This window comes from Haliotis rubra, unplaced genomic scaffold (genome assembly GCF_003918875.1).
Source record: "Haliotis rubra isolate DU_JTF1 unplaced genomic scaffold, ASM391887v1 Scf59, whole genome shotgun sequence".
Taxonomy (NCBI): Eukaryota; Metazoa; Mollusca; class Gastropoda; order Lepetellida; family Haliotidae; genus Haliotis; species Haliotis rubra.
The window spans coordinates 2467431-2481844 of record NW_025767290.1 but is presented as its reverse complement, the minus strand read 5'-3'; the positions used below and the strand labels follow the sequence as shown (position 1 = coordinate 2481844).

The window sequence follows — 14414 nt, the reverse complement described above, 5'->3', positions numbered from 1 at the left end:
TAATTCCGCGGCAAATGGACATTTACCGGTTTATGAAATAAGGGACATTTTATTATGGACTCTATACATAACCCAATGATAATACATGTTTTCCTTATAAAAGTATATATAACGTCATATTATACGCGAGTAATTTAAAAATTCAATTTAAAAGTACAAAATTCAGCCCGGGCCTACAAGATGTCAGCCTCCAAGAAGCTTGAAGTGTACCCTGATATCGATGTTTACTTATTCGCAAGTTATTAGATCTCGACACGTGCCAGGTCTTCCACATTTTTGTGGTAATAGATCATTGTTTTTAGATGTGGTCTTTCATAACATACTTAAACTGTGTGTTTTATGATTATAGATACCACATTGTAATGATACATGTCTTTTCTCTCTCCAGATATGATCGCAAGAGCTGATACCATGTGATGCGAAAATCAACATTTATCAAATCTCTGCTGTTGCTTTCCCTTGTTTTCATCTTCCTGCAATATTTCAGCTTTAAAAGCATCTACAGCGTGGTAAGTCAACCTAGTTGCTAAAACACTGGTTTGGTTTGCTTGTTGCGCTGAAGACTGGGTCTGATTCCACACATGGACTAAATGTGTGTAAAGCCTATCTTAATCTTGGTGATCTTAATAAATATCAATTTCAATCAACCAGTACTTTTGTACATTATTTTTTAGAATTTGTATCAAAATGTGATATTGATAAAAATCAGTAAATGTTTTACCATGGTAACATCCTGTCTCAGTGTCTGTACGCATGGTATGTCTGTTTATCATCCAGGGATCAACAGGGAAGAATGGAAGGTACTCTGGCATACAGTCTGCAGCAATACTGGTAAGCCCACTGTGATGTTTGTACTGATTTATCTTGGATTCTAAATGAGGTGCATTTTATTTTTCCTTTTCTAATTTCTGTCCCCTTTCACTGGTGGTCAGTTGGTCATTGTTTATTGTTGTCAGTGGAATACAAGTCACATCTGCAAAGCCACGTTATTAGTTACAACTATAATCAAGATAATATTGAGAGTTACCATGGTACTACGTTCTGACACTTGCTGTCTATTTGGGATGGAATATCGACCTATGAGCAGGTCTAAATGAATACCTTTGTCATGACTAAGGACAGGGACATTGAGTGAAAGAGTAAGTCAGCAAAATTTGTCCACAGTGGCAGCACAATGGAAGGACAAGGAAGTTGAGGTGGCATATGACAAGCACAATAACAGTATGAAGGACAAGGGAAGTGGGGTGTGGCATATGACACAATGGCAGCACAATAACAGTATGAAGGACAGGGAAGTGGGTGTGGCATATGACACAATGGCAGCACAATAACAGTATGAAGGACAGGGAAGTGGGGTGTGGCATATGACACAATGGCAGCACAATAACAGTATGAAGGACAGGGAAGTGGAAGGGAAGTGTGGCATATGACACAATGGCAGCACAATAACAGTATGAAGGACAGGGAAGTGGGGTGTGGCATATGACACAATGGCAGCACAATAACAGTATGAAGGACAGGGAAGTGGAGTGGCATATGACACAATGGCAGCACAGTAACAGTATGAAGGACAGGGAAGTGGAGTGTGGCATATGACACAATGGCAGCACAATAACAGTATGAAGGACAGGGAAGTGGGGTGTGGCATATGACACAATGGCAGCACAATAACAGTATGAAGGACAGGGAAGTGGGTGTGGCATATGACACAATGGCAGCACAATAACAGTATAAAGGACAGGGAAGTGGAGTGCGGCATATGACACAATGGCAGCACAATAACAGTATGAAGGACAGGGAAGTGGGGTGTGGCATATGACATAATGGCAGCACGATAACAGTATGAAGGACAGGGAAGTAGGGGGTGGCATAAATAAAGTGTACATGTCTTTTTGTTTTTGAAAATTATATATCAATATACATACTAAACCAATGCAAGTTTAGTAAAAAAGTAAATTATTGCCAGAAAAAAAGAGAGTAAGATCCATGATAAAACAGCTTCTAAAATCCCAATTAAAAACATTGTGCATTCTTTTTGTATTATTGTTTGCACAACATAGTCATCTGCTTCCAGCAGGAGATTAGATCACACAAAACATAGTGACAACTAGTGGTGTTCCGATTAATTGAAATAATCGAAGATTGGTCGCAGTGGCCAAACGACCAAGCAATCGATCACATTTTCTCATAATCGAACACAAACGATTTTGGAACCGCTGTAATAGAGTTTGAAATACTTGATGATGGAACATATCTAGGACATTGTCAGGGCCGGAAAACGTGTTTAATTCTTAGAAAACTCACTTCACTTTCTGAAAAGTCATGACTGAATATTTCTTGAAGGACCTGGGAAGTTTATGTTACACTGGAACTGAATCATTTTCCACTGGATGTGAAATTTGCAAATGTAATTTTGCAGTTTCTAAATAAAACAAAAAAACAACAGAGAACCAAATGTTTTTTCCTTATACAACTACAACCTTAATAGGAAAATCTAAAAAAATGACGCTAACCAATTTTTTTCAATGATTGGTCGTTGGTATCAAACCAATCATCAATTGTGAGATTTCAACCAATTCCCAACACTAGTGACAACCTTATATCATATGCATTTGGTCTTAAATTTCATACATAGTTTGTGGTGAACAAATGTTTGCATTAAGTTTTGTTTAATTTAAACAGGACCTGGTCAACACATTCACCAGCAGGTGCCACCACAGAGATGTTCCAATATTCGTCATCGAGCCGGAGGTGCTCAGATCCCTGTTGACTGTCAGTGAGTCGGAGTCTCAGCTTCTCTGCGTCCATCTTTGCTCAGCCGGAGATGTCATCTCACTCGGGACGCTTTGGGGATGAATGGGAGAGAAGGGTATGACTGTCCTTCATGATGAATTTGTTAAATGGTCTGACAAATAAGTTTACAAAAGAACCTGAAAACCTAATCTTTAAAATCCATTTATACATTGCGTTTCGATATATCCAACTCAATCAACTTTCATTGTAGGGTTCCCTTTTGCGAGAACTCCGTGACCATGACCTTGACCTAATTGAGGTGACCTCTCCTGACCCCCGTCTACTGTCCTTGGAGAGATTAACGGTACCCAGCATTCCAACACATTACCTCATCCACCCGTCAGGTAGAATTCGACCGCTGATTCACCTGGTGGTGTTCTACAAAAGGGCAGACAACTTCTTATGGCATAGCCACCTGAATCTCTCAAATAAGACCAATGCTCTCCTTCTTGACAGCCAAAGATTAACATTTGGAAAGAGTGCTGGAGGATATGACAGGTAAACGTCCACTAGTGCTTGAGTGGTGATCCACACCATGATTACATGCAGGGTGATGATGGAGGGTAATTGGGCAGTTTGTTTGTGTTCTCCTGACTTGTCTGTGGTGGACTTGGTGAATGGTTAACCATCTAAGTAAATAGATGGGCTCTTAATGAGACATACCTGCCAACTCTCACGCTTTTATTACTCGTGTCCAGCTCTCACGACAAAACTGATAACTCTCATGCCAAACAGGCTTCATATGAAGAACAAACATAAAAATCTGATACAAATCACACGTTAAGGTCTGAATACATCGTTTTCAGTGACTTTTCTGAGAAGGGTATTTGCAAATATTAGTTGGCTTCAGGACTAGACCGAGTGGGCGGCAGTTAGACCCCGGCATCTCAAGCTTTTTTCTCTTGGGGTTGGAAGATTTGAATGAGAATGGTTTTAGAACTTTTCATGTTCCTGGCACAGTTTAATCTTTGCATTGCAATCTATTCAAGAATTCCATTACTGAGCCTCCGTTGTGGAGTGATAGTTGTCTGTGTGAGAATGTAAGGTTGGTGGTTTAAGCCATGTCTGTGTCGTATCAAGTGTAATCATGTGACCAGTCATGTGACTTTGTAGCGACAGGGGTCGCTACCTTCAGTCTTGCTCAGTGTACTCCCCACGAGCAGACAAATGTTTGAACCGTGTGTTTGAACGTTGCTAAATTGAGCATGTGTGAAGAAAAGGGAAGCTCATTTCACTTAGAAGATATTTCAGCTCAGTTGAGGAGATTTCTCCAGCGTCAGGAAGACCTGGAACGCCGGTTTGATCAGAATTTCAATGCTTGCGGCCCATCAATTTCAGTGCCGGAGTGTGACCCACGCGTTAATGGTGGCTTGACGGATGTTAGGCCTAATACTACAGTTACTAGTGACTGGCATCGATCTGCTCAGTCGTCTGATGGTGACTTCGTGGATCAGGACTTGCAAGGCCAGTTTCAAGCTATAAGGGACAGCCTTAAGAGGATCAGACTACCTCCAGAACTTCGACTCAACGAATCCAGACAAGGTGAGCGCTCTAACGACAAAGCCCACTTCAACACGCTAACCCGTTCGGCCCGGTATGTGGAGATGTCACTCAAGCTATTAGCTTCTTTTGATGAGGGCAGAACACCGAGTCTTGACCAGATTGCTTCGCTGTTTAGTATTCTTAAGGCTCATATGTGTTCTCTTCAAGATGAGCATGCTGCCTTACTAGTACAAGGACAGTTCGATCCCAGCACATCCAGATTTTTTTCGCACCTAACAGAACAATACTAGGGACTTTTCGCCAAGTGCTTTGGAATCGTTGAGGAGTGCAGCTTCAATCGCCGCTATTACTGGACAGCAGAATAGACATCACAATAACCTTCAACACCGACGCAGATTCGCTAGAGGTCGTGGTGGTCATGATATTTATTCACAATTTTCGAGTCGTTCCTTTCCCGAGACTCGATCTCACAACTCGAGTGGCCAGCATAATATTAATAACGAAAGAGGCAACTAGTTATAGTCGTTAGAGTTACCTCCCTTGGCATGGTGAACTGTTTACATCGTTTTCAGCATGGGAACAGATTGATTCTCCAAGCACTGTTATTGACTGGATCCGTGATGGAATAAGCATACCTTTTCTGAACATTCCATCTAAATTTGACTTTAATAATCCTACCTTGTCAGTAAAAGAGTGTTCATTTATTGATTGCGAGGTAAAAGACTTGCTCGCCAGTGGAGCTATTGAACCAGGTACTAACACTGACTTTGTGTCAGTGCTATTGGTTGTGTGCCAAAGAAAAACGGTAAACTTAGACTTATACATAAGTTGAGGTATCTTAATTCTTTTTGTAGTGTTTCAACTTTTAGAAATGAAGATATCAGAGACCTTGCAGATGTTATTAAACCAAAAGATTACATGGTTATTCTTGACGTTAAAAAATGGTTTTCATCATGTCCCTGTTCACCCTGATGACCGTGACTATTTGGCTTTTAGATGGGATGGAAGAGTTTTAGATGTTTTACCATTTGGGTTAAGTTGTAGCCCATATTATTTCTCCAAATTCCTCAGGCCTGTAGTCAAGTATCTTCGCTCTGTTGGCCTTAGAGTTGTTATTTATGTAGATGATTTTATACTTATGTCAGATAGTAGGCAAATTTCAGATCATAAAGACTTATTGTTGCATACTCTTGAAGGTTTGGGTATAAAGGTCAGTTATGACAAAAGTGTTTTAGATCCTTCTCAATGTGTGGAGTATTTAGGGTTTACAATATATACAAATACTGACAGTGGTTTGGTAGAGATCAAGGCTACACAGAAGCTGATTCAGCATATTAAGAGAGACATACGTAGAACTTGACACAAACAAACTGTTACAGCTCGATGTTTAGCCCGTGTCTGTGGGCAGTGTGTGTCTGTCTCATGGGCAGTTGGTCCAGGTAAATTGTTTCTTAGATCAATAAAAGATAAAAGAATTGCACTTGCTCCTCATCTTTGGGCTTGGCATTAAGGGAATAAAACTAAGACTGTCTGCTTGGAGTTTGTATGCTGTGTCTGAGTGGGATATCCATGTTAAACTGTGGTATAGTATATCAATGGGCTAACACAATAAAAACTGGCATTATACTGGGCTAGTATAATCAGCCACACATGCATGCATGTCACTTTATGAATCCCATAACCTGTGAAGATCCGGATTAGAACTGGTCTTCAGCACGCTTGTCATAAATGACGACTAACAAGATCGAGTAGTCATGCTCGCTGACTTGGTTGACACATGTCATCATATCCCAGTTGCATAGATCGATGCTGTTGATCACTGGATTGTCTGCGGAGTGTGGCATTGAACAACAAACGGAAAAAAAAACAAAACACAAATCCAGTCAGCTAAAATATGTAGAATGAGATGTTAAACTTCATGTCACTTCACTTTTTCATCTTCAGTTAAGTGTAAATCTGTAATAATAAATTATGAAGCTTAAAATCTATCGACTGGTTGCCTCTTTCAGATTCAGGACAATGGGGTAGCCTAGTGATTAAAGCGTTAGCTCATCACGCCGAACACCCAGGTTCGATTCCCCACATTGGTACATTTTGTGAAGCCCATTTCTGGTGTCTCCGCTGTGTTATTGCTTGAATATTTGCTAAAAGCGGCGTAAAACTAAACTCACTCACTCACTCACTCTCTCTTTCAGATTCCCTGTTCATGGCAACAGGGTTGATGGTATATGGCTCCACTTCCCACACACAATCAAAGAGTTCCTGGCACAGATTCCACACGCCAAGTTTATTGAGTGTGACTATTACAGAGCTCACACATTCCTCAGTAAATATCCCCAGGACAGTAGTGAAGATGCCAAACAGTTCCTGCGAAAAGGGAGACAACTCTTGTCCCGAGGAAAAGAAATTCTTGATGACCTTGGTGTAGAGTTCTGGCTCAGCAGTGGCACATGTCTTGGTGAGTTGTTGTTACCTTGGTTACAACAGTAAAAAACTACACAAAGTAGTGCGCACATTATTTTTGCCACAACAAAAAATTTGTTTGCAGTAAACAAATAACATTTATGACAATATGATTATGTTGGAACAATTTTATTGATTATTGACCAGTTGCTAATGAAGTCGGAAATCATGAGTGAGTGAGTGAGTGAGTTAAGATTTATCAGCACATCGGCAATATTTCAGCCATATCGTGACGAGAACATTTTATAATTATACTAAAGATCACTAAAGGTAGAAATTAAAAAACCTGTTGACGAAGAACAGTAAAACTACTAGTGTATCACATATATCCATTTAAAACTAGCAATTAAATCTAACATATTGGAACTATAAATGACAATACAATATAAAATTAAAAACAGGCTATTGATTGCCAACGACTGAAGGTAGATCACCATACTAGGGACCATGGGGACTTACAGTACATTTGCTTCCTGCATGGACCCTAGCTGGATTTACACCATCCCCTCAGCCGTTAGCAGCGTAGACAAATCTAGCCATACATTTAAAAACACACATATTCTACGATTATAAACAGCGGAGAGTTTCAATGTACTTTGAATGTTTGTGGACTTACATATCCTCTCAGGAGGACAATCAGAAATCATGGCAAGAGGCTCCAACAGTGTTGGAACTGATACAAATATCATCCTCACTCACAAAACATGTTTCATCTTGTAAATTCACTGACGCTTTGACACTTTGCAGGCTGGTACTGACAGTGTGGAATAATCACTTATAGTACTAGTTATATGATATTGATCTGGCAAAGGCACTACAGTTTGCTAAACAGAGTTGCATCCCTTGGTATTCTCTGGATCTGATGTTCATGGTTTTTAATCCTTGACCACCGCCATATAGCTGAAATATTGCTGAGTGCTGCGTTAAACTTAACTCACTCACTCACTAAGTGGGTATCTCTCAGGCCTTCAGGGGTGGAAATATTTTTAACATTGCTAGTGTACTCCGGAACAGTGGCACATGTAAAATCACTTGCCCTGATAATTTTTCCACTATACCGGCCGATTTTCTTGTTGATATTTTAAATAAACAACATAATTAACATTGGAAAGTCAACTGGACACCGGTACAGTGTGATATACAAATTTGCTTGCCCGACAGAAAAAAACACTGGACTGGGACGTCGGGCAATGGGTTATTTCCACCCCTGGCCTTCTGGACTTGATTCTTCATTAAGACTTTAGGGCAAACTTGAATACTGACCATGGTGACGTAAAAATATCATCCTCACTCACAAAACATGTTTCGTCTTGAAAATTCACTGACGCTCTGACACTTTGCAGGCTGGTACCGACAGTGTGGAATAATCACCTATAGTAAGGACATAGACTTTGGAGTGTGGATCAAGAACTACCAAGAGGATATTGTGACGGCTTTTGAAGGAAGAGGGTTTTCTCTGAAACATGTCTTTGGAAAGGTGAGCAGTCAGAGACATAGTGTGTATGTGAGGTGTATACCATCTCTGTTATACGAGAGGGCCTACCATCCCTTGCATATGTGAGACAGTCTACTGACTGTGACCCCAGCAAAGGTGACTTAACGATGCCCTAAAATCCCCAAGCATTATGGTTATTGTCAGTTTAAAATAATCAGATCATGGATTTCATCATTTGATGTGACACGGTAAAGATGGCCCAGGTTTGTCTATGCAAACTGTACCAGTGTATGCTACATGGGGTAGTGTCCCGTGAAGATCCGGGTTAGAATTGGTCTTCAGTGGCCCATGCTTGTCGTAAGAGGAGTTTAATGTTATCGTTATCGAGGGATCAGGTGGTTAGGCTCGCTGACTTGGTTGAATACATGTTATCGTATCCAAATTGCGCAGATCGATGTTCATACTGGTGATCACTGGATTGTCTGGTCCAGACTCGATTTTTTACAGACCGCTGGAATATTGCTGAGTGCGGCATTAAACAACAAACGAACTGTGGCTTCCTTGGCCTGGAAGTAACTTATATACTGTTCAGAGTGGTGTTCAATTAATAATGTTTGTCTTGGTAACCCGGGGGTATGTTAAACAATGCTGAAGAATCATATTCAGAGCCAAATCAAGATTCAAACGCAGCAGATCCTGACATAAGTAAGGGACGCAACTCTGTAATGGGTTTCTATCTCTTTGACCTTTAGACCCTTTTCCTGGTTGCTGTCTAACAATGAGAACACAGGAAGATTCTTCCATAGTCTGTTTGCAGTGAAAACGTACCGATGAATTTCACTTTAAACAAAAAAAGTAAATCAAATAAAGTGAAATTAAGACTGCGAATCCTCATAAATTTGCCTTGCCAACTGAACATTTAAATCTCAGAATGTTATTCATTGTAGGACAAAAGTTGTTTAACAAACGATCATACATTCAAATCGCTATTATTGGTTTGTGTTACAAGGGGGTGAGCACAGTAGATGGAACAGTGAAACAAATGCACGTGCGTGATGAGCGTTAACTTAGACCAACCATACTTGTTCTCGGTGTTTCATTTAATGTGCATACACCCTTATAATACAAACCAATAATAGCGATTTGAAACTATAATCGTTTGTTAAACAACTTTTATCCTAAGTTGAATAAAATTCTGAGATTTAAATGGTCACTTGGCAAGGTAAAATTATGAGGATTCACAATCTTAATTTCATCTTATTCGATTTACTTTTTTGTTTAAATTGACATTCATCGGTACGTTTTCACTGCAAACAGATTATAGTTATTATGGTTATTTAGAATATTTAAAATTGGTCTTCAGCAGCCCATGCTTATCATAAGAGGTGACTTCCGTGATCATGTGATCAGGCTCACCATGATGCACATCATCATCATATCCCGGATTGATGCTCATGATCTCAATCACTGTATTGTCTACCCGTGAAGATCCGGGTTAGAATTGATCTTCAGCAACCCATGCTTGTCGTAAGAGTCAACTAAGGGGTCAGGTGGTCAGGCTTGCTGACTTGGGTGACACAGTCATATCTTTGTATCCCAATTGTGTAGATCAATGCTCAATGTGTTGATCACTGGATTGTCTGGTTCAGACTTGAATATTTACAGACCACTGCCATATTGCTGGAATATTGCTGATTGCAGCATTAAACAACCAACCACCCACTTTATTGTCTGGTCTGAAATATTGAGATATTGTTTGAGCCAGTTAGCATGGGTGAAGGTACATGTATCTGTAGGTTTTGCTCCAAATCGGTCAGTTGTGGTCAGTAAGGTAGTTTGTGCTTGATCACAAATGCACCTTTAAAACAACAGGAATGGGTGCAAGATATTAACAGTCCTTTGGTGCAAGAGAAGAAAGCATTGGCCTAAAATTGGCCATGTCAGTTTTTACAAATAATATTCAACTAAAATATTTGTATATGGGAGAGGGGCGGTGGGGTAGCCTAATGGTTAAAGCGTTGGCTCGTCACGCCGAAGACCGGGTTCGAATCCCCACATGGGCACAATGTGAGAAGCCCATTTCTGATGTCCCTCGCCGGATGTTGCTGGAATATTGCTAAAAGTGGCGTAAAACCAAAACTAAGTCAGTCAGTCAGTTTATGGGAGAGATTTGTATGTACTTCCAACCAGGCCTTGTGAAGAGTAATAAAATTCCCCTCCTTCAGTCTGTTAGACTCGTGCTTCCTGTTTTGGATGGCTTGTATGTTTTAGGTTTTTTTACCACCTAAACACATACTTATGTCAATACATGATATTGTTATAAACTGCAGTTACCTATCGGCATATACCTACACTGCCAGAAAAAGTATTGATATTTGACTCTGTGCACTTCAGGAATCTGACAGCTATGAGCTGTCTTTCAAAGCTGGAGACATCAAGATCGATCTGTTCTTCTTCTATGAGGAAGCTAAGTACATGTGGAATGGTGGGACAGATGTCTTGACTGGCCAGAAATATAAGTAAGTCTTGACAGAAATATAAGTAAGTCTTGACAGAAAATATAAGTAAGTCTTGACAGAAATATAAGTAAGTCTTGACAGAAATATAAGTAAGTCTTGACAGAAATATAAGTAGGTCTTGACAGAAATATAAGTAAGTCTTGACAGAAATATAAGTAAGTCTTGACAGAAATACAAGTAAGCCTTGACAGAAATATAAGTAAGTCTTGACATATATAAGTAAGTCTTGACAGAAATATAAGTAAGTCTTGACAAAAATATAAGTAAGTCTTGACAGATATATAAGTAAGTCTTGACAGAAATATACAGTATACCCTGGTTATAATGCCACCGTTTTACCAGGAGAAAATATGGCATTATATCCAGGGTGGCATTATAACCAGGTAGGACAGTTAGAGGACCTGTGCAATCAACAAGATGACTGAGCTGATGTCTCCTGTAATGAGCCTTGAATGACTGGATAATCCCAGCGTCTAGGAGCTGCAGGTGACTGGATAATCCCAGCGTCTAGGGGCTGCAGGTGACTTGTTGTAGGTAGCAGGAAGTGTATTGTCACATATGTTATCCTATCTGGGATTACATGACTACTTAAAGCATTAATGAGTTTGTAAGTAAGTCTTGACAGAAGTAGGGGCGATGGGGTAGTCTACTGGTTAAAGCATTCACTTGTCACGCTAAAGGTCTGGGTTCGATTCCCCACATGAGTTCAATGTGTGAAGCCTGTTGTCATGGATTTATGTTAAAAATATTTGGGGGTGGATGGAAGTGAATGGAATAAATAAAGTAAAATGATTTTGTGGTCTGTGTTTGGGTTTGTATATGTTTGTACATTTACATCTATGAATGACATCTTTGATGATACTACAGTTGAAAAAATGACTTTCACACCAACAATACACTTCGACAAACCCATGGCTGAAATCCCCTACATAAACTGTCATTTCTGAGTTGTCAAGGAGCAGGAATCAATGAAATGACAAAAGAATGTTTTGTTTCAGGTATTTTTTCCCCAAGTTTGATGTGTGCTGGACAGAGTTTCTCGGTCTGCGTGTTCGCGTCCCCTGCCCCACTTTGCCCTACGTGACGGCCAACTACGGCCAGAACTGGAACTCCCCCGTGAAGCAGTGGGACTGGATGAAGAGCCCTGCCAATGTGAAGGACAACGGGGGTGTGGCCCAAGGGAGAGTGGGACAAAGTGATGCAAGTGTATGAATGAATGTCTGAGACTGTGATACTGTTAGACCCTAATACTGAAGTTGAGTTTTAATTCAATTTCATACCCTGTCGATGAGGTCAGGCAAGGTTATATTGTTATGCCAGCCAGAACCTAATATTTTCAGCCTGAACTTGTAATTTTAATATTGTTGATTTACAATGAATAGCTCAATACAAAGGGTCTTTCGAAAACATGATGCCTTTTAAAAAGTGTCACATGTAACAAATGTAATATCTGGGATTACACTTTCTCAATAAAGTATATATTCCAGTCCTTTTGGCGATGGAGTCGTATCCAGGATTCCATCCCACATACTCAGAGTAAGGGACCAACTTGCCAGCACACAAAGTCAGCGATCTAACCCACTCTGTCACCGATACTTCCACAAATGGAAGTCTCACAACTGGTAGTCTAGTTCACATACTTTGTGTATCCCAGTGTTCGCGTTAACGCAAAAACCTGCGTATTTCACGCAAATACATCTACATTTCACACAATATATTTTCTACCTGTGTTCTGCATGCTAAGCATTTTGTCAGTCTAAGTAATACAAACCAATAATAACGATTTGAAACGATGATCGTTTGTTAAACAACTTTTATCCTAAGTTTAATAAAATTCTGAGATTTGAATGTTCAATTGGCAAGGTAACGTTATGAGGATTCGCAATCTTAATTTCACTTTATTCGATTTACTTTCTTGTTTAAAGTGAAATTCATCGGTACGTTTTCACTGCAAACAGACTATATAGTCCGATCTATTGTTTTGAGCAGCTATTCGTATTTTTTGCTAAGTTTTGCCAGATTTCATGAGTAAACATGCTTTTCTGGATATAATTTTACGCATCCCACTGAATGCCCAGTTAGGCCAATGTGGGTTATTTCGATATATGCTATTCGTTAATTTGTCAATTTTAGGGATACAGAGTAACAGCCTAAAAACAGGTTTTTTTCTATTTCCGACAGTACTTTAGCATTTGTACGTCACTAAGAAATTGTAATTCCAAATAACATTTGTTATAAAGGGTTGTTTGCCAAAATGCCTTACAGTCTTTGCGCAAGAATTTCTTATACACTGTTGATATATTTTCATCATAAAGTAAAATCTGTGTTGTCAGAGGATTTATAAATATTTAAATGACATCTATTCAGATTTTGGTAATGTAAAGCTTCGTGCAAAGTTTATAATCACCTCACAATGATCTGGTTCCAGGATACAATGTCATGATGAGGTTAACATCATATACTTGTGTGTCTAGAATGTTTAACATCATATACTTGTGTGTCTAGAATGTTTAACATCATATACTTGTGTGTCTAGAATGTTTATGCGAGATACAAATTACTTGACCTCGGTTGGCTTGCTGCTTCTGCCTATTACAAGGGGTTGTTATATAAACGTTTGTTTATGATATTGTCAATAATATTATGGGGTGGGTTGTGTAAATAAACCAAATGTTGTGTTAATATTGAAGGTTCTTTTTCCTGATTTTGAAAAATAAGTCACTCATTTCGCAAGACTACCAGCATGGTACATTGGATCAAGCCCCAGAACTGAAGGTTGAAGATGAGAAACCATACCTAATTCTGTGCTCATGATGTTGATCACTGGAGTGTCTGGTCCAGGTTGGATTATTTACAGACCGCTGCCATACAGCTGGATTATGGCAGCCTTAAACAACAAACCAACCAACCTAATTCTGTGTGAGTGAGTGAGTGAGTGAGTTTAGTGTTATGCTGCACTCAGCAATATTCCAGCTATATGGCGTCGGTCTATAAATAATCGAGTCTGGACGAGACAATCCAGTGATCAACAGCATGAGCATCAATCTGCACATTTGGGAACCGATGACATGTGTCAACTAATTCAGCGAGCCTGACCACCCGATCCGTTACCTCTTACCACAAGCATGGGTTACTGAAGAGAAGTTCTATCCTGGATCTTCACGGGCTAATTCTGCCTGAGTGGGGTGTCCATGTTAAACTGGATGCAGGCTTGTAAACTGGAAAACATTTGGACCAGTACAAATAGTGTTAAGTGTGGAGTCCAAAGTTGAAACTAAAAAGTTAACTGGGAATCTGTCCATGAAAGAATTAGCTGTGAAACCTAGAAACAACCAAAACTATGTGAGGAAACAATTGTATTCTAAAATTAACAAAGTTCACAAATCAATACAAATGGATCCCTATGGCAATACAGAATTGTGTGGGAGTACTACATCAAAGGTGATATAATAAGAGCAGTGGCTATAGCAATAAAGACAGTGATGGTATATTTCACCTCTCAGTAACTGGAATCCAGCTTGCTAGAAAGGCTTGACTACCAAACTGGTAATGATTATCACTGGGCGCTGGGGTAGCCTAGTGGTTAAAACGTTCTCATGTTCGAATCCCCACATGGGTACAATGTGTGATGCCCATTTCTGGTGTCCCCAACCATGATATTGCTGGAATATTGCTAAAAGCGGCGTAAAACTGAACTCACT

At 39.7% G+C, this 14414-nt stretch overlaps 1 protein-coding gene across 1 annotated transcript; it reads left to right on the top strand.

The window, feature by feature from the left end:
• The first annotated feature begins 168 nt into the window (after nt 1–168).
• On the top strand, nt 169–12584 carry LOC124255030 (fukutin-like). The gene is given in 10 exon segments (XM_046688865.1): nt 169–281; nt 389–509; nt 778–831; nt 2683–2826; nt 3005–3291; nt 6492–6754; nt 8103–8236; nt 10589–10713; nt 11712–11877; nt 11879–12584. Coding segments are annotated over 9 exon segments (1317 nt in total). The 5' UTR covers nt 169–281; nt 389–416; the 3' UTR covers nt 11930–12584.
• Nucleotides 12585–14414: the final 1830 nt, after the last annotated feature.